At 40.1% G+C, this 23,920-nt stretch overlaps 1 protein-coding gene across 3 annotated transcripts in view; it reads right to left on the reverse strand.

The window, feature by feature from the left end:
- srbd1 (S1 RNA binding domain 1) overlaps positions 1–23,920 on the reverse strand; it is a 307,185-nt gene that overhangs the window by 128,214 nt on the left and 155,051 nt on the right. For all 3 annotated transcript variants that reach the window (XM_072264996.1, XM_072264995.1, XM_072264997.1), the window contains exon 17: positions 18,196–18,278. In XM_072264996.1, the coding sequence (XP_072121097.1) occupies positions 18,196–18,278 (83 nt within the window). The remainder of the gene's footprint in view (positions 1–18,195; positions 18,279–23,920) is intronic.

Below are 23,920 nucleotides of genomic sequence, written 5' to 3' on the forward strand. Positions count from 1 at the left end.
CCAGTTGACATCATGTTCAAGGTGCTGAGTGTGGCTGTGTTCAATCTCACATGTAGAAGCATGGTAAAATTCCAACAATACGCTATCTGACTCATGGGGTATCTGACCCACCAGGTAATATTTGCCATGCTGCCTTTTAACTTTTCAAGATCCTGGTTCCAATGCTCCTTTCAGACTTTTCAGGACCTTGGCTCCTGCACTCACCTTCCCACTTGCCAGTGCCTCAATTCTAATTCACTGGGATCTAGGTTCTTGTGCTCCCAGGCAACTTGCAGATGCTCCACTTCCTACATTCCCTTTACACTTACTGGGTTCACTAGGAATGCAGTGGAATAATTATTCATAATTGGCATATATATAATTATCTATAATTGAAATATACATAGAGACATCTGATTGGATTACTGCAAGCTCACTGGTATTACTCAACACCATTCAAGAAAAAGCAGTCCAATGTGCAAGACAGGGCTCTCTTCCATTAAGTACAACTCTACAGCAACAATTTCTACTTCTGTAGCACCTTTAACAAATAGCAAAGAGCACTAGCAGATATGTTTTTTTAACATATTGAATCACTTATGATGATATTAGGGCAATAAACCAAAAGGCAATATCGGCATGTTTTGACCTGTGTGATACATTGGAATAACACACGAAGCTTAGTTCAAGACCATCTCCCTGCCTTATAACCAAAAACAAACTAGCAGCATCATGGACAAATTTATCATCACAAAACTAACATAACAGATTTGATATTCTTATAGATTCATCCAGCCAAGTGAAAATCCTGCAATTCACTACTTACAAAAATTGCAATAAGACTAGCAAGTTTGGGGTAAGCACAGATAGGGAGCTTTGGATGCATTTAAAAACTAAAAATGTAAATTAACTCTATATCTTACTAATGTGAATATCAATGCAATATGAATAACTGCTACCAGTCCAACTTCAAAATTTATCAATGCTCGCAAATGTTCCATGACGTACAGAATGGCAAGGGTAGAAGTATTGATCTTGTATTTGAGAAATAAGTATTTTGCCTGTCCAAGCAACCCTGGCAAACTTCAGAGAGTACCGAGGTGCACTGACAAGCGCATCGTATAAACAATTCAGATGCCAATGTTCAAATGCCAATGGATCTGGTGGGTATAAAGACAAATACAGTAAGTTCCCGGGTTAAGAACGTCCAGCTTACAGACAACTCATACTTACGAATGGACTGCCATAAAGCCTATTATATTAAAACTGTGTGACGCTCATGAAAGCATTGCGCGGCTTCAGCAGTTCGTCAGCTCAAGGAAGGAGAATGCCGTCCGCCATTTTAAGTTGGATCACGTTGCCATTGACACTGTGTTGAGTGTGTAACTTTGTATTTGGCTTAAATTTTTCTCTTATTTACCCTTGTAACCATGCCTCCAAAGCATAAATCCGACACAAGTGCTGGTGATGCATCAAAGAAAAGGAAAACGATCACGAATGAAAATAAAGTGAAAATAATAAAGCGATCAGAAAGAGGTGAAACGCCATTGGTCATTGGAAAAGCGTTAGGGTACAGTTGGTCAACGATCAGAACAATTTTAAAAGATAAAGTGAGAATAATTGAGCATGTGAAAGGCTCTGCACTGATGAAAGCTAGAATTATTACTAAGCAACGCAGTGGTTTAATTATTGACATGGAAAGGCTATTGATAATTTGGTCAGGCAATCAAAATCAGCAAAATATGCCTATTAGCCTTACTTTAGTGCAAGAAAAGGCTCGAAGCCTTTTCAATGATTTAAAAGCTGCATATACAGCAAGTGAAGGTGATGGTGATGAAGAATTTGTTGCGAATAGGGGTTGGTTCAATCGTTTTAACTGACGCTAAATAAGAACCGTATGTACCTGTTCCAACTTACCTACAAATTCGACTTAAAGACAGACTATTAAAGTTCTAATCAAAAAGGCGATTATAATTCCTTGTTACTATAATACCAAGATAAGTAATACAATTGTTTACTACTTTAAAAGGGAGATGTTGAAATTCTAATGCTTGTGCTTCTTAATTTATCGGAAAAAGCTCACTCTTATGTAGAGTAAATTTGTATCCAGATAACTGACTAAATTTATTAAGAAGTGAAAACATCAAAGGTAAGGAGGTGGTCGGGTTTGATATATTAAAAAAAAGTAACAAATCATCGACGTATAGAGAGACTTTATGCTCAAGACCGCCCCTCCAGATCCCAGTCAATTCAACGCAATTGCCAATAGCTCGATAGCCAGATCAAATAGCATAGGACTTAAAAGGCGTCCTTGCTGGGTGCCACGTTTAAGGTCAAACGGTTGGGATTGCTGAGAATTAGTCAAAAAAAACTTTAATAATTTTAATAATCTTTAAATTTTACAAAACAGAGTCTAGCACAGTGGTCACCTCTATGTCTCCAATTGGGCAAATTAACGTAATTAAAATGTACATTCTTCCTAAATTTTTATACTTATTTCAATCTTTACCTATATTTATTCCTAAAGTTTTTTTTGATTCTTTAGATTCTATTATCTCATCGTACACATGGAAGGGTAAACAGTCTAGACTTAATAAAGCTCATCTTCAAAAGCCTAAAAGAGAAGGTGGCTTGGCATTGCCTAGTTTTCGTTCATATTATTGGGCAGCCAATATTCACAATATTATCTTTTGGTCCTACTTTTATAATCAGTCTATTTGTCCAACATGGGTGGCAATGAAATTGAATGCTTATCTATTCCAGCTTTACTTGGATTTATACTTCCTTGCCACTTGCCAAAATTTATTATTAATCCTGTAATCAGGCATACTCTGAGAATATGGGCTCAATTTAGAAAATATCATGGCCTTTATAGTTTTTCCCTTTCTAGTCCTATTCTATACAATCATTTATTTCAACCTTCTATGCAGGATTCCACATTCCAAGACTGGTGTAGGAGAGGTATTAGACGTTTTGAAGATCTTTTTACAGACAATCAGTTTGCAACTTTTGAGCAGTTGTCTACAAAGTTTAATTTACTGAATACTCATTTTTTTTAGATATCTTCAAATTAGACATTTCATTAGCCCTTTAATACCACATTTTCCTGAACAATCTGATAAAAATGTTGTAGACTTGTTTCTTCAAATGAACCCCTTGGGTAAAGGTTTGATTTCTACTATTCATGTCAAATTTATGAATCTCAGACGAGCCCCTTGTGATAAAATTAAAACTGCTTGGGAGCTTGACTTAGGTTTTTCTTTGTCCGACGAGGTTTGGGATTCAATTCTTAAGTCAGTCAATTCAACATCCTTATGTGCTCGTCATTGTCTTTTGTAGTTTAAAGTTGTCCACAGGGCTCATATGTCCAAAACCAAATTGGCAAAGTTTTACCTTGATATTAGTCCCTGGTGTGACAAATGCAAAGGAGGTGAGGCTTCCCTCATTCATACGTATTGGGCCTGTCCTTTGGAAAAATTTTGGAAAGATGTTTTTTTAACTTTATCTTCCACATTAAATTGTCATTTGGAACCTGATCCTTTGATCGCTCTTTTCGGTATTTCTCCAGACTCTGACAAGCATTTGATCCCTGCTAAATGGTGAACATTGTCTTTTGCCTCTCTTTTAGCTAGACGCGCAGTACTCCTTAAGTGGAGAGATGTAGTTCCCCCTACCCATGCTCAATGGCTTAGGGATATTATGTCTTGTTTAGATCTTGAAAAGATTTATTATTCACTTTTTAATTCAGACATAAAGTTCCATAAGGTGTGGGGACCTTCTCTTGAATATTTTCATAATTCTCACCTAGATTGACAGGTATATATTTTTTTTCCTTCCCTTGATAGTCAGATCGTGCATTTCCAGCTTTCTTTGATTAGGTTGCAGGCTGCTTTTTATTATTATTATTATTAATTTCTTTTTTTAATACAATATATAGCTCTGGGGTGATAAAAGTTTATGTCAAATGTCCTTTCAAATATTTATACTTATAATATAATGGTTGGCTTGGATCTGGATAGTGGCTGGGTTGGGTGCTTTCCTTTCTATTTTTCATTTTTAAAAAGGGTGACTTGCTCATTTGTCAGGATACGTATTATTGCTATTTTTGTCTGTATTGCAATGATCCTTCTATTTATACTATTGATTTTTTTTCTTCTATGCTGCAGTTTGTAGAAAATCATAAATAAAATATTTAAAATAAATAAATAAAGACAGGAACTGATCTCATTCATAACCCGGGGACTGCCTGTAAAGTTTTTTTTTACCTTGGGGGCTGGCACCAGAGAAATAAAAGACTACAAACGACAGTCTATAGTTAAAAACTCATTAATTCAAAGCAATATTCTTCAGAGCAAGGAGCCTGCCACTCTGATCTAGTCTTCAATCCAAAACATTCAAGCTATCTATACCTTCTGAAATAGCTCTATGAAGGCAGTTATTAAAAGAAACTACAAAAGTCAGCAATAATATTTTTTTAAATGTTTTTCAAATCAAAAGGAGAGAAAATCATGATAAGTATCATCTCATGCTGACAATCTCCAATCCTGCTGCTTCCCAACGAAGCGCTAGATTTCGAAGTAAATTACCAGTCTGCTGACTTCACTATTTTACTTCCTTTGTTTAGCCTGAGGTAGGGAATACAGCACCAGATCCAGTTCTAAATTCTCCACCTGAGGCAGATGGCAAAAGAGTTTAGAACATTATGTCTTTGACACTTAAACTAAAATCTCGACAACTACTTTCAGTTTGGTTGCAATATGTGACCAGAAAATCCTCCTGGAGTTTATACAGATTTATAATCTTTCAACAGAGAAAGAAAAAAAAACAAATCCTTGTGAATTTGAACAAACGCTTGTGAAAACACAAAAAAAGACTTAAGCTCCTGGGTCAAAGATCAAGATATTATTACGAGAGGAACTCCCACTCACAGGATCAGTGCAAGGTGACAGCTGCAGTTGATGATTGGAGCAAAATTAGAAATGTGAGATTGAAGGTCTACTATCAGGAAAAAAATGAATATCATGTGATGTGAGACATTGGAATTTGCTAGGATCTGCTTAGTTCACTCATAAATGCCAACATTTCACACACCTCTTCAAATGCAGAAGTTACAATAAGCACCACCATTTATTTCCCAGCTGCACTCTGCCACTGAGTCCTTTGTCCTCAGTGACCTGGGTTCGATTCTGACCTCTGGTGCTGCTTGTGTTGAATTTGCACCTGTTTCCACGTGGGTTTCATCTGAGAGATCCAGTTTCCTCCCACATCCCAAAGATTATCCCTAGGATGTAAGCTGCGATAGCTCATGAGAAAGTGAGAGAATAACAAACTTGCACTCAACATGAAAAAGACCAAGGAATTGATCGTGGGCTTCAGGAAGGGGCATTCAAGGGAACATATACCAGGCCTCATAAAGGGGTCAGCAGTAGAAAGTGTGAGCAGTTTCAGGTTCTGGGTGTCAACATCTCTGAAGATCTATCCTTGGCGCAACATATCCATGCAATTCTAAAGAAGGCATGCCAGCCACTAAATTTCACGAAGAGTTTGAGATTTGGTATGTTACTAAAGACTACTGCATATTTCAACAGAAGGGAGAGAGCCCTCTAACTGGTTACATCACAACCTGCTATGGAGGTTCTAACGTATAGTATTGTAAGAGGCTGCAGAGGGATGTAGCCTTAGCAAGTTCCATCACAGGCACAATCTTACCTGAGGATATCTTCAAAAGGTGGTGCTTCACAAAAGCAGCATCCATCATGAAGGACGCCTGCCACCCAGAACATATCCTCTGCTCATTACTAGGCAGGAGGTACAGGAGCCTGAAGACACCCATTCACTGTTTTAGGAACAGTCTCTTCCCCTCCACCACCAGGAGGTGGCACGGTAGAATAGCTGTTAACACAACGCTTTACATTTCCAACCACTCAAGTTCAATTCCTGCCGCAGTCTGTAAAGAGTTTGTATATTCTCTCTGGGACTGCGTGGGTTTCTCCTGGGTGCTTCAGTTTCCTTCCTTCCACTGTCCAAAGACGTACCAGTTGGCACATTAATTGATCATTGTAAATTGTCCCTGATTTGACAAGGGTTAAGTGAGAAGCTGCTGGACAGTGCGGCTCAAATGGCCAGAAGCACCTATTCTGTGCAGTAACTCAATAAAGTTTGTGATTCTGAAAAAAAAGAGGGATTAACATCGGATTAGTGTAAATAGTTGCTTGATTGTCAGTTGAGGCTCAGTAGCCTGAAGGGCTCTATCTCCCTATGACTAAAACCCAGCAGAAACGTGATGGTCTGAGATGTGTCTATTTTAAACCAAGGAGTATTAGGAACAAAGTGGAAGAGCTCAGAGCGTGGATCAGTACTTGGAGCTCTGATGTTGTGGCCATTACAGAGACTTGGATGGCTCAGGGGCAGAAATGGTTACTTCAAGTGCCAGGCTTTAGATGTTTCAGAAAGGACAGGGAGGGAGGCAAAAGAGGTGGGGGCATGGCACTGTGATCAGAGATAGTGTCACGACTGCAGAAAAGGAGGAAGACATGGAGGGATTGTCTACGGAGTCTCTGTGGGTGGAAGTTAGGAACAAGAAGGGGTCAATAACCCTACTGGGTGTTTTTTTTATAGACAACCCAATAGCAACTGGTCATCGAGGAGAGATAGGGAAACAGATTCTGGAAAGGTGTAATTAATAACAGGGTTGTTGAGCATTTTGGAGATAGCGATCACAATTCTATCTCCTTTACCACAGCTTTGGAGAGGAATAGGGGCAGATAAGTTAGGAAAGTGTTTAATTGGAATAAGGGGAAATATGAGGCTATCAGGCAGGAACTTGGAAGCATAAATTGTAAACAGATTTTCTCAGGGAAACGTACGGAAGAAATGTGGCAAATGTTCAGGGGATATTTGCATGGGGTTCTGCATAGCTACGTTCCAATGAGACTGGGAAAGGATGGTAGGGTACAGGAACTGTGATGTACAAAGGCTGTTGAAAATCTAGTCAAGAAGAAAAGAAGAGCTTACGAAAGGTTCAAAAAACTAGGTATGATAGAGATCTAGAAGATTATAAGGCTAGCAGGAAGGAGCTTAAGAATGAAATTAGGAGAGCCAGAAGGGGCCATGAGAAGGACTTGCCGGACAGGATTAAGGAAAACCCCAAGGCATTCTAGAAGTATGTGAAGAGCAAAGGATAAGAAGTGAGAGAATAGGACCAATCAAGTGTGACAGTGGAAAAGTGAGAATGGAACTGGAGGAGATAGCAGAGGTACTTAATGAACATGTTGCATCAGTATTCGCTACGGAAAAGGATCCTGGCGATTACAGGGATGACTTATAGCTGACCGAAAAGCTTGAGCATGTAGATATTAAGGAAGAGGATGTTCTGGAGCTTTTGGAAAGCATCAAGTTGGATATGTCACCAGGACCAGACGAGATGTACCGCAGGCTACTGTGGAAGGGGAGGGAGGAGATAGCTGAGCCTCTGGCGATGATCTTTGCATCATCAATGGGGATGGGAGAGGTTCCAGAGGATTCGATGTTTGTGGATGCTGTTCCCTTATTCAAGAAAGGGAGTAGAGATAGCCCAGGAAACAATAGACCAGTGAGTCTTACTTCAGTGGTTGGTAAGCGGATGGAGAAGATCCTGAGAGGCAGGATTTATGAACATTTGGAGAGGGATAAAATGATTAAGAATAGTCAGCATGGCTTTGCCAAAGGCAGGTCATGCCTTATGAGCCTGATTGAATTTTTTGACAATGTGACTTAACACATTGATGAAAGTACAGCAGTAGATGTAGTGTATATAGATTTCAGCAAGGCATTTGATAAGACACCCCATGCACACCTTATTGAGAAAGTAAGGAGGCATGGGATCCAAGGGAACATTGCTTTGTGGATCCAGAACTGGCTTGCTCACAGAAGACAGAGTGATTATAGACGGGTCATATTCTGCATGGAGGTCGGTGACCAGTGGTGTGCCTCAGGGATTTGTTCTGGGACCCCAACTCTTGATGAGTTTTATAAATGACCTGGATGAGGAAGTGGAGGGATGGGTGAGTAAATTTGCTGATGACACAAATGCTGGGGGTATTGTAGATAGTGTGTAGGGCTGTCAGAGGTTACAGCGGGACATTGATAGGATGCAAAACTGGACTGAGAAGTGGCAGATGGAGTTCAAACCAGATAAGTGTTAGGTGGTTCATTTTGGTAGGTCAAAATATGATGGCAGAATATAGTATTAATGGTAAGACTCCTGGCAGTATGGAGGATCAGAGGGATCTTGGGGTCCGAGTCCATAGGACACTCAAAGCTGCTGCGCAGGTTGACTCTGTAGTTAAGAAGGCATATGGTGCATTGGCCTTCATCAATCGTGGGATTGAGTTTAGGAGCACAGAGGTAATGTTGCAACTATATAGGACGCTGGTCAGACCCCACTTGGAGTACTATGCTCAGTTCTGGTCGCATCACTCCAGAAAGGATGTGGAAACCATAGAAAGGGTGCAGAGGAGATTTACAAGGATGTTGCCTGGATTGGGGAACATGTCTTATGAGAATACATTGAGTGAACACTGCCTTTTCTCCTTGGAGTGACGGAGGATGAGAGGTAACCTGATAGAGGTGTATAAGATGATGAGAGGCATTGATCGTGTAGATAGTCAGAGGCTTTTTCCCAGGGCTGAAATGGTTAGCACGAAAGGGCACAGTTTTAAGGTGCTTAGAAATAGGTATAGAGGAGATGTCAGGGGTAAGTTTTTTTACGCAGAGAGTGGTGAATGCGTGGAATGGGCTGCTGGCGACGGTCGTGGAGGCAGAAACCATAGGGTCTTTTAAGAGACTCCTGGATAGGTACATGGAGCTTGGAAAAATAGAGGGCTATGGGTATCCCAAGGTAATTTCTAAGGTAAGGATATGTTCCACACAGCCTTGTTTGCCGAAGGGCTTGTATTGTGCTGTAGGTTTTCTATATCTCTATATTTTCACGCAAAGCTCTACAGTGGTTAATGGCTACAGTTCACCATCACCTTCTCAAGGGCAACTGAGGTGGGCAATAAATGTCGGCCCTGCTAGTCACATCCAGATCTGAAAAATAATCAAGCTCTGGAGGCTTACACTTTAAATATGTTCAACAGATTGAAATACTTAACCATGAAGGAAATCAAGGACTTTGGGTCAGGGCAGGAGTTTACCGATGTTATTCTGACACGGGGGTGGCCATTTGCCCCACTGAGACCATACTTGCTCTCAGATAAATCCCATTTCAGTGTAGTCCTGGTTTACTCACCCTCACTTGCCCAACAACTCTCATTTGATTCTTTTGCTACGTGGCTACATTAAGGGATAACATACACTTGCTAATTAGCCCACCAGCTGCTCTTTACAATATAGAACATTACAGGACAGGAAGCAGGCCAGTTAACCCATAATGTAGCGCAGAACTAATTAAATTAGGAAGCAAATGCCCAACTAATCACTCCTACCTACACAATTTCCATGTCCTTCCATTTTGTTCACATTCATATGCCTATCCAAGAGTCTGTTGTATGTTTCCATCATATTTGCCTCCCCCACCAACCAAGAAACGCACTGCAAAAACCCACAACTCTCCATGTGAAAACCTTGTCCCTTACATCTCCTTTGAACTTACACACTCTTATTTTAAATGCATGCCCTCTGGTATTAGATCTTTCAAACCTGGGAAAAGGATACTGGCTGTCTACGCCAATTATAAACTTGTAAGCCTCTATCAGAGCTCCCCTCAACCTCCACCACTCCAAAGGATGCAACCCAATTTTGTCCAACCTCCCCTTATCAATCATGCCCTCTGATCCAAGCTGGACCCTGATAAAGTTCTTCTGCAGCCTTACCAAAGCCCCTACATCTTTCCTATAATGGGGTGAGCAGAATTGAATACAATACTTCAGATGTCTCACTGAAGTTTCATAAAGATGCAACATGACTTTCCAACTCAAACTCATTTCCTCAACTAATAAAGACAAGTATGTCATACATCTTCTTTCTCACCCTATTAACCACTTCAGGAACCCTGAGATCCCTCTGAGCATCAACACTGTCTCTTTGCATTTAATTTTCCAAAGTACAGCACTTCCCATTTGGTTGAGTTAAACATCATCTGCCATTACTCCACCTCTATCTGTAACCAATCTATATTCAGCTGTGTTCTTTGCCAATTTTCTATGCTATCCACATCATCATTAATTTGTTATCATCTGCAAATTCACCAACCCAGCCATCTGTGCTTTCATCCAGTTTATACATATCAAAAACAGCATATGTCCCAGTACAGATCCCAGCAGAGTATCATCAACCAGAATAAGTCCCATTAACCACTACCTTCTTTCATGGGCAAGCCAATTCATCATGTATCCCATGCATCTTAATCTTTTGGTTAAGCCTCCCATGACAGACCTTGTCAAATGCCACAGTAAAATTCATGCAGACAATATTCACAGCTCTACCTTCATCAACTATTTGAAAAGCACAATCCAGTTCATAAAACGTGAGCTGCCCTGCACAAAGCCATGTTGTCCCTAATTAGGCCATGGTTTAGCAATTGCTCTTAAGTGCTATCCCTAAGCATCTTCTCCAGCAACTCCCCTACCACTAACTAGTCTATAGTTTCCAGGATCTTCCTCATTTCGCTTTTTGAATAATGGAACAACATTAGCTACTCACCAGTACTCTGGGATCTCACCCGTGTCTGGACAAGGCATAAAAAAAATTGGTCAGGGTCCAGCAACAGCAATCTGGGCATTTATCCACCTTAATGGTCTTTAGGTGACCCAACATTGCCTCTTTATGTCAAAAAGCCAAAGCAAATTCACATTTCCCTTCCTGTCCTCAGTGTCATTTTCTTTGGTAAATACTTAATCAAAGTACACTTTCAGGTCCTCACCCACATCTTCAACCTCCAAGCATATGTTCCCTCTGTTATCTTTAAGTGGTCCTATCTGCTCCTGACTCACTTTTTTGCTCTTGCTTTTTTGTATAGCATGTCTTGGGATTCTCTTTAATCCAATTTACCAACAACTTTTCATGGCTCATCCTGGGCTTCCTAATTCCCTTCTTGGTCTTCTACGGTCTTGCTTGATTTTACCTTCCTAAATCTTTATAGTGTTTCTTTCTTCCTTCTTGACTAAGCTCACCACCTCTCTCCTTACCTTGCCATCATCACCCTTCCTTCTTACGGGAACAGTCTGTACTCTATAGCCGTGGAAGGAAACCAGTGCAACAAGCAAAACCCATGCAGACTGAGGAGAATGTGCAAACACCCCAGAGAAAACATCTGACATCAAGATCAAATCCAGATCCTTAACGCTGCACCACCATGCCACAGGTGCCAGGAAAATGGATTTGGGGAAAGTTGGATTGTGATATGAGGCAAACTCAAAGGGTTTCCTAAATCTATTCTTGTTAAAACAAAATTTAATCTTTAAAATTTCTTTCCCAGAACTGAAGCAGTTCAAGGCGGTAACTAACTCATGATCACTGCCTTAGGAGCAATCTAAAATAGCTAATAAATGCCGGGCGGCTGGTGATGCCTGTATTTTATAAACTTATAATTGTGAAAAGGTTATTTTATTGCAATTTACACTTATGTAAGTTTGGCATGAAGCAGTATATCATCTTTGAATCCAAGATTTTCACTTCACAATCTTAATTTAGTTCAGTGATAAATGGACTTAAGATGCATGTTGTGGGTGATGGAGAAATGGAAGTAAATTTTCCAGATGGTTCAAACAAAAACCATCATGACTTGTCACGACGCAAGCAAATGGATATTTGAACAGCCTGCAGGAATTGAAACTTCAAAAGCCAGCAATACAAAAGCATGGCAATTCTGAATCTCAAGTTTCCAGAATTCTGAAAAGAAAAACAGGTGCCTTGAAGGTCTGGAAAAGAAATGAGAACCAGAATAGAAAACAAAGCCTGAAAGGCAAGATAGCCAAACTGGAGAAAGCACTGGATAGAAGGGCATTAAAATGGAACAACTTCCATGTTTATAGCACCTATCATAACTTCAAAACATCCCAATGAGATTTTACATCCAACTTACTGTAGTCTCTGCTGTAATATATGGAAACTATAAACACAAATGGATAATGACAAGATAAAATGTTTATTAGTAATACTGCTCAACTGCTAAACATTGGCCAGGATTGTGCTACTTGAAGAGAAGGAAAGTAGTAAAGATCAGATCTTTCATGACATCTGAAATGATTTAACATCCTTTTTGAAAGAGGGTTCACTGAGTGGCACCTCAATATCTAACTGAGGTAGCAATTGAGATTAAGTACTCAATTTTCTGACAGCGGCAAGGGTGACACTTGGAGCAAGGCTTAAGAACTAAGACGCAAAAGAATTCAGTAAGTCCCAATCCAGCAGCCTGATGAAAGTTGAGGTGTATACCTCCAAAGTACTTGATCTGGAACCTTTGGGACATTTAATGATATTTTATTCCATTGTAAAGTGACACTTACAGCTATTTAAAGGAAAGGAAGGAAAAGGTTTATCATTTAAGTATCTATTCAAAGCTATTGACAATTTCGATGACAGCACACACCACTTTCGTAGTGCTTTATCAAGCCCATACAAAAAGGAAGCACTGGGGAAATAAGATGAAAATGCAAGGCACTGTTATATTCTATGTTACTGGTGGTGAATAAGACGGGGCTCCGACCCAAAAATTAATGACTGCATTGGGTTAGGGTAGGGTGAGATGATAGTTTCCAGACAAGAGGTGGAATACATGAGTTAAAAGAGCAAAAGACATAACAGTAGATCAGTAATGTCAGACATTAAATTAAATACTTTATAAATCTCAGTGATATTATCAATAGCAAAACAAGTTTCAAAGGGATGGAGATACCACAGTGGTTAAAGAAATTAAGGATAGATTTAAACTGAAAGAAAAAGCATAAAAATTGTGAAGATAGACAACTGGAAAACACACTATAAGAGCTAGGAGCAAATACATTTTAGAACTCCTAGAGAGTACTTAAAACAAATACTTTAGAGGATGAGATGTGGGAATTAAAACTGGGAAATAGAGAAATGGCAAGGATTCTAAATAATTATTTTGAACTGGTAATGGGATTGCTCTGGTCACATAGACTGAAATACAACAAAAATCTTTTGCTTGCATGCCATCCAGAGACATTTCATGCACAAGTACTTTGAAGCAGCACATAGAGGAAAACAAAGCACAGGATGCAGAATTATAGTGCTAGTTACAGAGCAAGTAAAGTGCATGTAGAAAAATAAAGTTCAAGGGATATGATGAGGTAGATTAAAAGATCAGGAGTTCATATACATGGTATAAGATGTCTATTCAAGAGTCCTATAACTCTGTCCTTGAGCCTGGTGGTACGTGCTCTCGAGGTTTTGTATCTTCTGTTCAATGGGAGAGAAAAGAAGAGAGAATAAACAGGGTGAGAGGGGTCCTTAACTATGTTGACTGCTTTCCTGAGGCAGCAAGCAATGTAGACACCATCATGGAGGAAAGGCTATATTTCGTTGATCAAATTCAGTTCTGGTCACTCCCTTACACGAACGAACTGTAAGTATTTGTTATTGTGAGTAAAAAAAAATCTCCATGGGTTTGCAAGTCCCACTTGTTGGTATTGAAAGCTAATACATTGATCTATTTTCTCGCACCTTAAAAGATGTAGTAGCAAGACAATGGATGCATTGTTTGTAATCTATGAAAATTCTTCAGATTCTGGAGAGCTCCCAAAGGATTAGAAAAACATAAATGTAAAGCCATAAATCTAGAAAGAAGGGAAATAGAAAGTAGGAAACCTTTAGTCACCTAGCCTAACATTTGTAAATGGAAAAATGCTGGAGTCCACTATAAAGGTAGTAACAGCAAGACAATTTTTTAAAAAATCAAAATAATTTATGATTACAGTTTCATTAAAGAGAAATGACATTTTTGCTAGGATTCTTTTAGGATGTAACAATTATTGGGAACAAAAGGCTATCAGTAAGTGTAATGTAGCTGAAATTCTAAAAGGCATTTTGATAAGGTACCACACAAAAGTTACCGAACAAGATAAAAATGTATGATATATTCACATAGATAGGGAACTGCTTTACTAACAGAAAAGAGTTTGCGATAAATGGATCTTTTTCAGATAGATGAACTTTATTGATAACAAGAATGGTGCCACAGTGATTAGACCTGGGCCCTCACTATTTATTATCTACAATGATTACTTGGAGAAGGGACAAACTGTGGTACAAGCAAATTTGCTCAATTTAGAAAGATAGGTGCGTTAGTAAGTTGTGAATCAGGATAGCTTAGGTAAATGGTCAATCAATACAACTTAATTCCTTGCCTCTGAAGTGCGTTTAAGGTACTTTTCACTAGGAAATCTCAATTCTATATTCTTAAATTGGGAGTGCTTCGTACTGAAAAACCAGCTCAAGAACTCGGCAGTATACCACTTGCTGACACTGAAAGCTTGAAATGAAACAGATTCACATGCAGACCACTGCAGATACTGAAAACCCAAAATAAAGACAGAAAGTACTTGACCAGTGTTGGCATTTTGTTTTTAGTTAAGTTCACAATTTTGATGTCATGAGATCACTTTTCCCCTTTGCACCCCTATCCAACCATGACAAAGAGATATCCTCTTCCTCCTCACATCACATCTTCATTTTTATTTTGCGTGCATGACTTTAACCACATAAAAGTTTTGCAAGTATGCCCCTACATTCACACTTTTTTTAAAACAAATTATGCTGTTATTAAGCAAACTTAAGAAGTCTCTAATCAAGGTTATATACTTACAACAAAACTTCAGGTGGGACACATTATCTAAAGAACATGACCATCTTTTGATGAAGAGAATTGGAGAAGCTGGGCAATGCATCTATTGAGTACAGCCATGGACTAGTTTCCCCAGTGAGAAATTAATATTAAGCTCAAACTCTAAATGCCAAATATGCTGGGACCATAATAGATTGAGAGTGAGATCCAGTGGGTGCAATTTCTTATAAAATAATGTAATCTCTACAACCATTGCAGACATCAGGAAAAATAAATAATTGACTAGCTTCTGAGATACCCTGCAGCTCCAAAATGCACATCAGAATCAGAATCGCTTTATTGCCCGTATATGAAACAAACCAGAATTAACTGTGGTTCGGTGCCAAGCATAAAGCATAGGACATTTCCATAACAGACAACACAATAGGAACCAACAGCTTACAAGACAGTAATGCAAACAGCCATGAGCAATCAACCATGAGCTGAATAGTCAAATGAGCAAACTTTTATTTCTGCAACAGCTTTTCCATATAATCTTCAAAGAAGCAGGAAAGCAAATAATTTGTGTAATGCAAAATGTACGCAATATGAAATACTGTACAAGTCATCGAGAACCTATTTTATGCTCTTTCCGTTCCAATAAACTCCCCCCCCCCCCCCCAAATTATACTCTTATCCACCCACTAGAGACAAATTACAGCTGCTCATTAACCTACCAACACTCATAACTTCGGATGCATAAGGAACAGAAGAATTGAGGAAAACATGAAATGCCTCGATGGAACTCGATGAATCGATGGATTGAACTTCGGTATGCTGGTACTGTGAGGAAGTAGGTCTAATGCTTACACCAGCATAACATCCACTAAGTTCGTTATTCATGGGTACGGGCACCACTGATTAAATCACCATTTCCTGCCCATTCTTAATTACTTGAGAACAGAGAGGCTTGTGAGGCTAATTGAGAGGACTGTTAAGTATCAATCACGTTTCTAGAGCCCTGGGCAGGTAAGTGGTATATAGAGTGGATTCTGTTTAATTGGCACACATCAGGACTAAGACATTTTGGCCCAATTAGCCGAAGTTTCATGGAAATAGTTTAAAAACGTATAAAAAAGAAACTACTGGTTAACTGAGTAATAAATTATGCATTTCAAATAAAATACAGAACAAATTAGAACACTACCAATACTTCTACAGTGTTATAAAACTGTGTATTAGTTCCTTATGGTTATCAGTGGAAGAATTTATCGCAGCCATGTTCTTTTGAATGACTGTAAGCGAACAAAATTAGTGCAGACACCCAGTGTAGTCAGACAAGGGACTGCATTCATTGCCTTTCTGCATGGTCAAAATAATAAAAAACAAAATGATCAAAAATCACTGCTTTTTGAATCGGCATCCTTTGGCCCAAATGGATAACATAACACAAGCACACGCAAAAGATGCTACTTAAAATTTAATTGTTCTGTAATGTTTAACAGCCGTTTCTTGCATCTGCAAGCCTGAATGCTTCAAACCACAGCGAGCCAAACAGTTCTGAATTATCTTACTGCTTACTTCTTGTCAATTAAAGTGACAAAAATTACAGCTTTTTGAAGACCAACACATACAACTGATACTATTTAAATCTGTTCAGCAACAGAGACATAGGAATCCTGACTATTTTGTCAATTAGTTTTTCCACTTTAAAAGTTGTCCTGAATAAGCCATGATTAACCGATGGCCCAATGAACCAGAAACTGCTGTATTTTCTTCTCTGAAAGTTGTTAGTGAATCAGCTGTTTTTTTAAACAACAATTCTGTTGCTTCATGTTTACCCATTATATAAACTATTTCTAAAAAATCTAGTTTTATTCCTGAGTCATGATGAAGCGTCTTGGCCAGAAACATTTAACTGTTTATTCATTTCCACAGATGCTGCCTGACCTGCTGAGTTCTTCCAGCATTTAGTGTGTGTTGCTCTAGTTCTATTTAATCATCTGAATTAATTTTCTCACGACTGAACAAAGGATTCAGATTTAAATGCAAACTGCAGAAATGGATTACATTTTATATAAACAGCTACACCTACAAACCAGTCATTAAAATTGGCCCAAAATATCTTGGAAGCATCAGCTTGCCACTCCCTTACTCAATCTGAACTAATAATCTGCACTATGACTATAAATAGCTGCCAACTATGTTTGCAAAGCCTCTGAAATGGACAACTTTCAAAACCCATTAAAATTAATCATTAATACTTCAATCATTAAAACTTGGGGAAAACTGAAGTTTAAAACACTTAAACGGCTACATTTAACTCAATTGAAATGTAACTAATGTTACATTTTATCCTCTTTCAAAATGAATAGTTGTATTTGGTAGAGATAAAATGCCAAAAATACTCAGCAGATCAGATGTCACCTATGGAAAGAGAAACAGAGCTATTGTTTGAGGTCAAAGATCTGGGTCTGCTGGACAGTCTTCAGCTTGAAAGGCTAAACCCTCGTTCCACAGATGCTGCCTGATCTGTTTGTGTTTCCAGCATTGTCTCTGTTAATTTTAGATTTCCAACACTATAGAGAGCAGAGATTCGACAGACAGATTTCCTATCACAATTGTCAGGATACTGCAGGAAATTGGCACTCCACTGCAGGATATTGAGAAGTCCAATATCAAAATGCAGGGAGAATGGCAGCAATAAGAACTCCTCAGAATCTGGTGCTTTCACTTTTGTGCCTACATGCAGGGGCATCTGAACTTTTTGAGAGTTATATGGGGAAATGTCACTGAAGCAACTCAGGTAAACATGGGGCTTCACATATAATACTATTGTTTCATCCAAAAGGAGTGTCTAACCAATGATAGAAACGAATACACTATTCATTCTACTCATTGGTCCTTAAAATAAATGAGATTATCTTAGACATCCTACAGCATTCGTTCAACATTTTACAAAATCAGATCAATGACAATATTAAAAGCTAGAACACACATGAACACAAATAGCAATAAAAATATCACCAAAAATAAAACAAATTAAATATAGTGAGAATGATAGAAGCCCAGGACGTTTTTTTTTATATGCACGGGATCAATATCCGGTACCAGTTTACACAAAGCACTGAAATATATCACTTAATAATGTGAAAAGGAACGGGCTACGAGGATCGTGTTACAGGTCCAATCTGATGGCTTTTAACAGACTGTAAAATCTAGCTGCAGCTATCCCTGAGAGTCTGGATCATTTATGATAAAACCTACTGAGCGGGATGAAAAAAAGCTTCAGAACATTTATTGGTCATTTGGTTGGCTGTGCAATTCTTATATAAAAAACTTGAAAACTGGCCGATGTTTAACTACAAAGCTATGTTTCAAAGTGTCCATTTCAGAACTGCAGTTGATGGTGAAGCACATTACCTTCACAAAATAAATCATACATGTCTTACCTGATACATTCCAACTCCTATGTGTTTTGGCTCAATTTTTACTAACTCAGCCAATGGATCCTGAACACGTCTTGCTATGGATACTAGAGAGGGAAAACAGACAGGAAACACAAGGCCGTTGAAACATGCAACTTACTTAAGTCACAATTCACAATAAATTTTTTTTCTTCACTCTCTTCACATTTTTGTATTCATGGCAAAGTTAATGTTCATGAGTGCATTTGTAGAATGGAATTTTATGAAAATACTCTTTAATTAAGGATGCAGGAAGGAGATAAATTATGTTCTAATTTCAACAGCTAGCTTACTAAAATCACACTGTTAAGAGATAAATACAGTCCGTTAAGTTATATTTTCCTGTTCTATTAATTTTTAGATACATATTCCAGTTAAATACAAATACCAATTATTCTTGCCCTGCCAGACCCCACGTGAAAATAAAGTCATTCCATTTCAGCAATTCTTTGTGGGAATAGATCCCAGCAGAACTTGGCAATACTGGAATGATGTGGAAGCGGGGGTACCAATGGAACACAGATGAAGACCATGAGAGGGAAAAAAATGATAAGACTCATAGAATCATACAAGACAATGGCACACAGATTTTAATCTGCTCACTGAACCTATGCTGGCAAAAAGATTGTAGGCTTATCCCATTGCCAGTTTTTGGTGTACGTCTAGGCAAGGTATGCGCATTCAGGTATCTGCTAAGTGTGGCGAAAGCTTCATCCTAGACATTCTTTCTATCAATTTCTTTGTTATCAAGGTCATCTCTTTGGACAGAGATAAGGAGGTATTTCTTCAGCCAGAGGGTGGTGAATCTGTAGATTCATTGCTACTGACAGCCCTGGAAGCCAAGTCAGTGGTATATTTAAAGTGGAGATTGATATGTTCTTGATTAATAAAGGCATCTAAGGTTTCAGGGAGAAGTCAAGTGGATGGGTTGAAATCAGCTGAGATCAGAGGGCGGAGCAGTCTTGATGGGCCAAATAGCATAATCCTGCGTTGACGCCTTATGATCTAATACACCCCCCCATAACCCTTCTACAAATTAACTTGAATGTTGCCTCCATAGCTACTTTCTGCTAGGAGAAATACATCCTCACTATTTATTTTGTCTCACAAACAAAAGAAAATCTGCAAAAGCTGTAAATGCAAGCAACACACACAAAATGTTGGAGGAACTCAGCAGGCCAGGCAGTTTGTTTCTTTGGAAAAGGATACAGTTAACGTTTCGAGCTGAGACCCTTCAGCAGGACTGTAGCAAAAAAAGATGAGGAGTAGGGTTAAAAGGTGGGGTCAGGGGGATGGAGAAACACAAAGTGATAGGTGAAACCAGGGGGGAAGGGGTGAAGTAAAGAGCTGGGAAATTGATTGGTGAAAGAGATACAGTGCTGGAGAAGGGAGGGTTTGAAAGGAGAGGACAGAAGGCTGTGGAAGAAAGAAAAGGCAGGAGGAGCACCAGAGGGAGGCAATGGGCAGGCAAGGAGTTAATGTAAAAGAGGGAAAACGGGATGGGGAATGGTGAAGGGGTGGGGGGCATTACCAGAAGTTTGAGGAATCGATGTTCATGCTGTCAAGTTAGAGGCTACACAAGACGGAATAAAAGGTGTTGTCTCTCCAACCTGAGTGTGGTCTCATCACGACAGTGGAAGAGGCCATGGATAGACATATTGGAATGGGACTGGGAAGTGGAATTAAAATGGGTGGGACTGGGAGATCCCACTTTTTCTGGTGGATGGAGCATAGGTGCTCAGCGAAGCGGCCTCCCAATCTACGTTGGGTCTCACTGATATACAGAAGGCCGCACTGGGAGCACTGGATGCAGTATGTAACCCCAACAGGCTCACAGGTGAAGTGTTGCCTTATCTGGAAGGATTGTTTGGGACCCTGAAGTCAAGTCAAGTCAAGTCACTTTTTATTGTCATTTCAACCATAACTGCTGGTACAGAACACAGTAAAAATGAGACAACCTTTTCCAGGACCATGGTGCTACATGAAACAATACAAAAACTACACCTGAACTACGTAAAAACAACACAAAAACTACACTAGACTACAGACCTATCCAGGACTGCATAAAGTGCACAGAACAGTGCAGGCACTACAGTAAACAATAAACAAGATAGTAGGCACAGTAGAGGGTATAGTACAGCAGTCCCTATCCACCGGGCCGCAAAGCATGTGCTACCGGGCCGTGAGGAAACGATAGGAGTCAGCTGCACCTTTCCTCATTCCCTGTCACGCACTGTTGAACTTGAACACAGGGTTGCCAACTGTCCCGTATTTGCCGGGACATCCGGTATATTGGGTTAAATTGGTTTGTCCTGTATTTCCCCCGCTAAGGTAGAACATTCTTATGAAACCTTTCGTGCCAAAATGGTGTAAAGTGCAGAAGCAATTACCATTAATTTATATAGGAAAAATTTTTGAGCGTTCCCAGACCCAAAAAATAACCTAACAAATCATACCAAATAATACATAAAACCGAAAATAAATAACACTAACATATAGTAAAAGCAGGAATGATATGATAAATACACAGCCTATATAAAGTAGAAATAACGTATGTACAGTGTAATAAGGAAGATGAAGGCAAAAGTGATTTGCGGGGAAAAAATTGGCATGTACGCGCATGCGCACATCACATGTGCACATCACGCATGCGCACACGGGTGCCCGCGCAAGGCTTCATGGTCATGGTAGTCCTTCCTGGGGTAAAGTGTCCCGGAATTTGACTGCTACTTTTGTCCCTTATTTGGGAGTGAGAAAGCTGGCAACCCAAACTGTAAAAGACATGTTGAGGTGAGTTTAACCCTACTTGAACACTGCTTCCCCTCCCCCACCGGTCGGCCGGTCCGCAAGAATATTGTCAATATTAAACCGGTCCGCGGTGCAAAAATGGTTGAGGACCCCTGGTATAGTAGGTTGGTGTCAGGCCAGGCTCTGGGTATTGAGGAGTCTGATGGCTTGGGGGAAGAAACTGTTACATAGTCTGGTCATGACAGCCCGAATGCTTCGGTGCCTTTTTCCAGATGGCAGGAGGGAGAAGAGTTTATATGAGGGGTGCGTGGGGTCCTTCATAATGCTGTTTGCTTTGCGGATGCAGCGTGTGGTGTAAGTGTCTGTGATGGCAGGAAGAGAGACCCCGATGATCTTCTCAGCTGACCTCACTATCCGCTGCAGGGCCTTGCGATCCGAGCAGTAAGGGAGGACGTCTCCTTCATTCTGGAAGGTAAAACCTTATCCTGAGAGCAGATATGGCGGAAGGGAGGAATTGAGAGAAAGGGGTGGTGTTTCTACAAGTAACAGAGTGGGAGGAGATATAGTCCAGATAGCTGTGAGATTCTGTGGGTTTGTAATAGAAACCTGTAGATAAGCTGTCCCTAAAGACAGAGACAGAGAGATTGAGAAAGGGAAGGGAGGTGTCGTAAAAGGACCAGGTAAACTTGAGGGCGGGGTGGAAGTTGGAGGCAAATTAGATGAAATCTATGAGTTCTGCATGGGTGCAGGAAGCAGCACCAATGCTGTAATTGACGTAACATAGGAAAACTGCAGGTTGGCCACCAGTGTAGGCTTGGAACATAGACAGTTCCACGTAGCTGACAAACAGGCTGGCACAGCTGGGACCCATGCCTGTGGCTACACCTTTTGTTTGAAGGAAGTGGGAGGAGCCAAAGGAGAAATTATTAAGAGTGAGGACAAGCTCCACTAGGTGGAGCAGAGTGGTAGTGAAGGGGACGTGGTTGGGTCTGGTGTCCAGAAAGAAACAGAGAGCTTTGAGGAACTTCCTGGTGGGGAATGGAGGTGTATTGGGACGGCACATCCTTAGTAAAAATATGATGGGGGCCAGGGAACTTGAAATCATTGAAAAGATCCAGAGCGTGTGAAGTGTCATGAATGAAGCTAGGTAGGGACTGAACTAGAGGGGATAAAACAGAGTTGAGATATGAGATATGAGTTCAGTGGGGCAGGAACAAGCTGAAACAATGGACCTACCTGGACAAGTGGGTTTGTGGATCTTGGGTAGAAGGCAGAAATGGGAGGTGTGGGGTGCAGGAACTATAAGGTTGGTGGCAGTGGATGGGAGATCCCAGGGTTAATAAGGTTGGTGATGGTGTGAGAAACAATGGCCTTGTGCTCCTTAGTGGAGATCTGCTCGAGGGGTAAGTAAAAGGAGGTGTCTGAGAGTTGTCGCTGGGCCTCAGCAAGGTAGAGATCTGTATGCCAGACTACTACAGCACCACACCCCCCCCTTATCTGTGGGTTTGATGGTGAGGTTAGGATTGGTGTGGAGGGAGTGGAGAGCAGAGTGTTCGGAAGGAGTGAGATTGGAATTGGAGAGAGGAGTGTTGAAGTCAAGACAGTTGATGTCCCATCAGCAGTTGGCAATGAAAATGCCCACAGCTGGCAAAAGGTATCCAGGAAGAGAAGGATTTGAGGATGGCAGAAGGAGACATGGGTGTTGGGTGTAGAGTCCTTGCCAAAGAAATAGGCTCGGAGACAGATGCAGAAGAAGAGCCAAGCATCATGACGGGCGCGGAACTCATTGAGGTGTGGGAATAGGGTTGTCATGGCGTTGCAACTTCATTCACCTCAATTCTTCTTCACCTGAATTTTCTTATCCAAAGGTTCTTTGGAAGTCAAGAATGAGGCATAAAACTTGTTGCTTACGGCTGTTTTACAAGATGTTACAAAAATGTAAAATAGAAAAAAGGAGCCAAGAGAACAAACAAAAGATAAAGAAAAAAAGGTAGTTGTGGTCATCTTGTACTCAGAGTGGAGGAAAAAAATTCCAATGTTAACAATTAGTCTATAAAAGTAGTCAGATTTAAGTAGTGTGACACCTGCTATAGAAAACTAAGAAGCTTCTGGAAGAATACAGTAGCAACTGTACTGTAATTGCTGGAAAATTCACTAAAATACCAGTACATAGTTGATTTTTAAAAAAATACAAGCAAGCACAAGTTAAGCTACAAGAAAAATGATAACTCTACATCCCAATCCAACAGAACTCTGACTAGACAGTCTCCTCACATAAATTAGGGGCAGATGATCTGCTTTGCTGAGACAAGCAGATGTTTGCACGCTAGGGTTAGAAGCACACTGGTGTTACTTCCAGCGTACTAACTGCTTTGGTTTTCTCTTTCCTGAAATCTATTAAGTATCCTTTGATCCTATGTGCCTTAATCATCTGGTCAGCCGACTTTGAGGGACCTTGTCAAGGATTTACAGAAGTCTATACAGACAACATCCACTGCCCTACTCTTCTCTTCAGCATAACCTTCCCCAATCTCATTTCTCCCCAGGTCCTTCTCCTTGATGAATGTAGATGCAAAGTACTCATCAAGTATCTTGCCCACTTTCTAGGCAGAATTTCCCTGTTTTGTTCTTGAATTGTACAGGTATCCTCTGCTTTTCAAAAGTTCGCTTTACTCCACTTCGCTATTACGAAAGACCTACATTAGTACCTGTTTTCGCTAACCCAAATTAATCCGGAGGATTTTTGCTTTTATTGAAAAAGGCGAAAAGTGAAAATGGCGAAAAGTGAAAATGGCGTTCAGCATTTGTTTTGCAGCAAGCCGTTATAGAGGTAGCGTGCACCCTGAGCAGCGAAAGTGGCACCGCCACGCTCCTTCCTACGGAGCTGGTGGTAGACCTGAGGAGAGCTAAGGTACCGGTGACCCCTGTTTCCATCCAGGGGGTCAGTGTGGACATGGTGCAG

The sequence above is a fragment of the Mobula birostris genome, chromosome 8 (genome assembly GCF_030028105.1).
Source record: "Mobula birostris isolate sMobBir1 chromosome 8, sMobBir1.hap1, whole genome shotgun sequence".
Lineage (NCBI taxonomy): Eukaryota > Metazoa > Chordata > Chondrichthyes > Myliobatiformes > Myliobatidae > Mobula > Mobula birostris.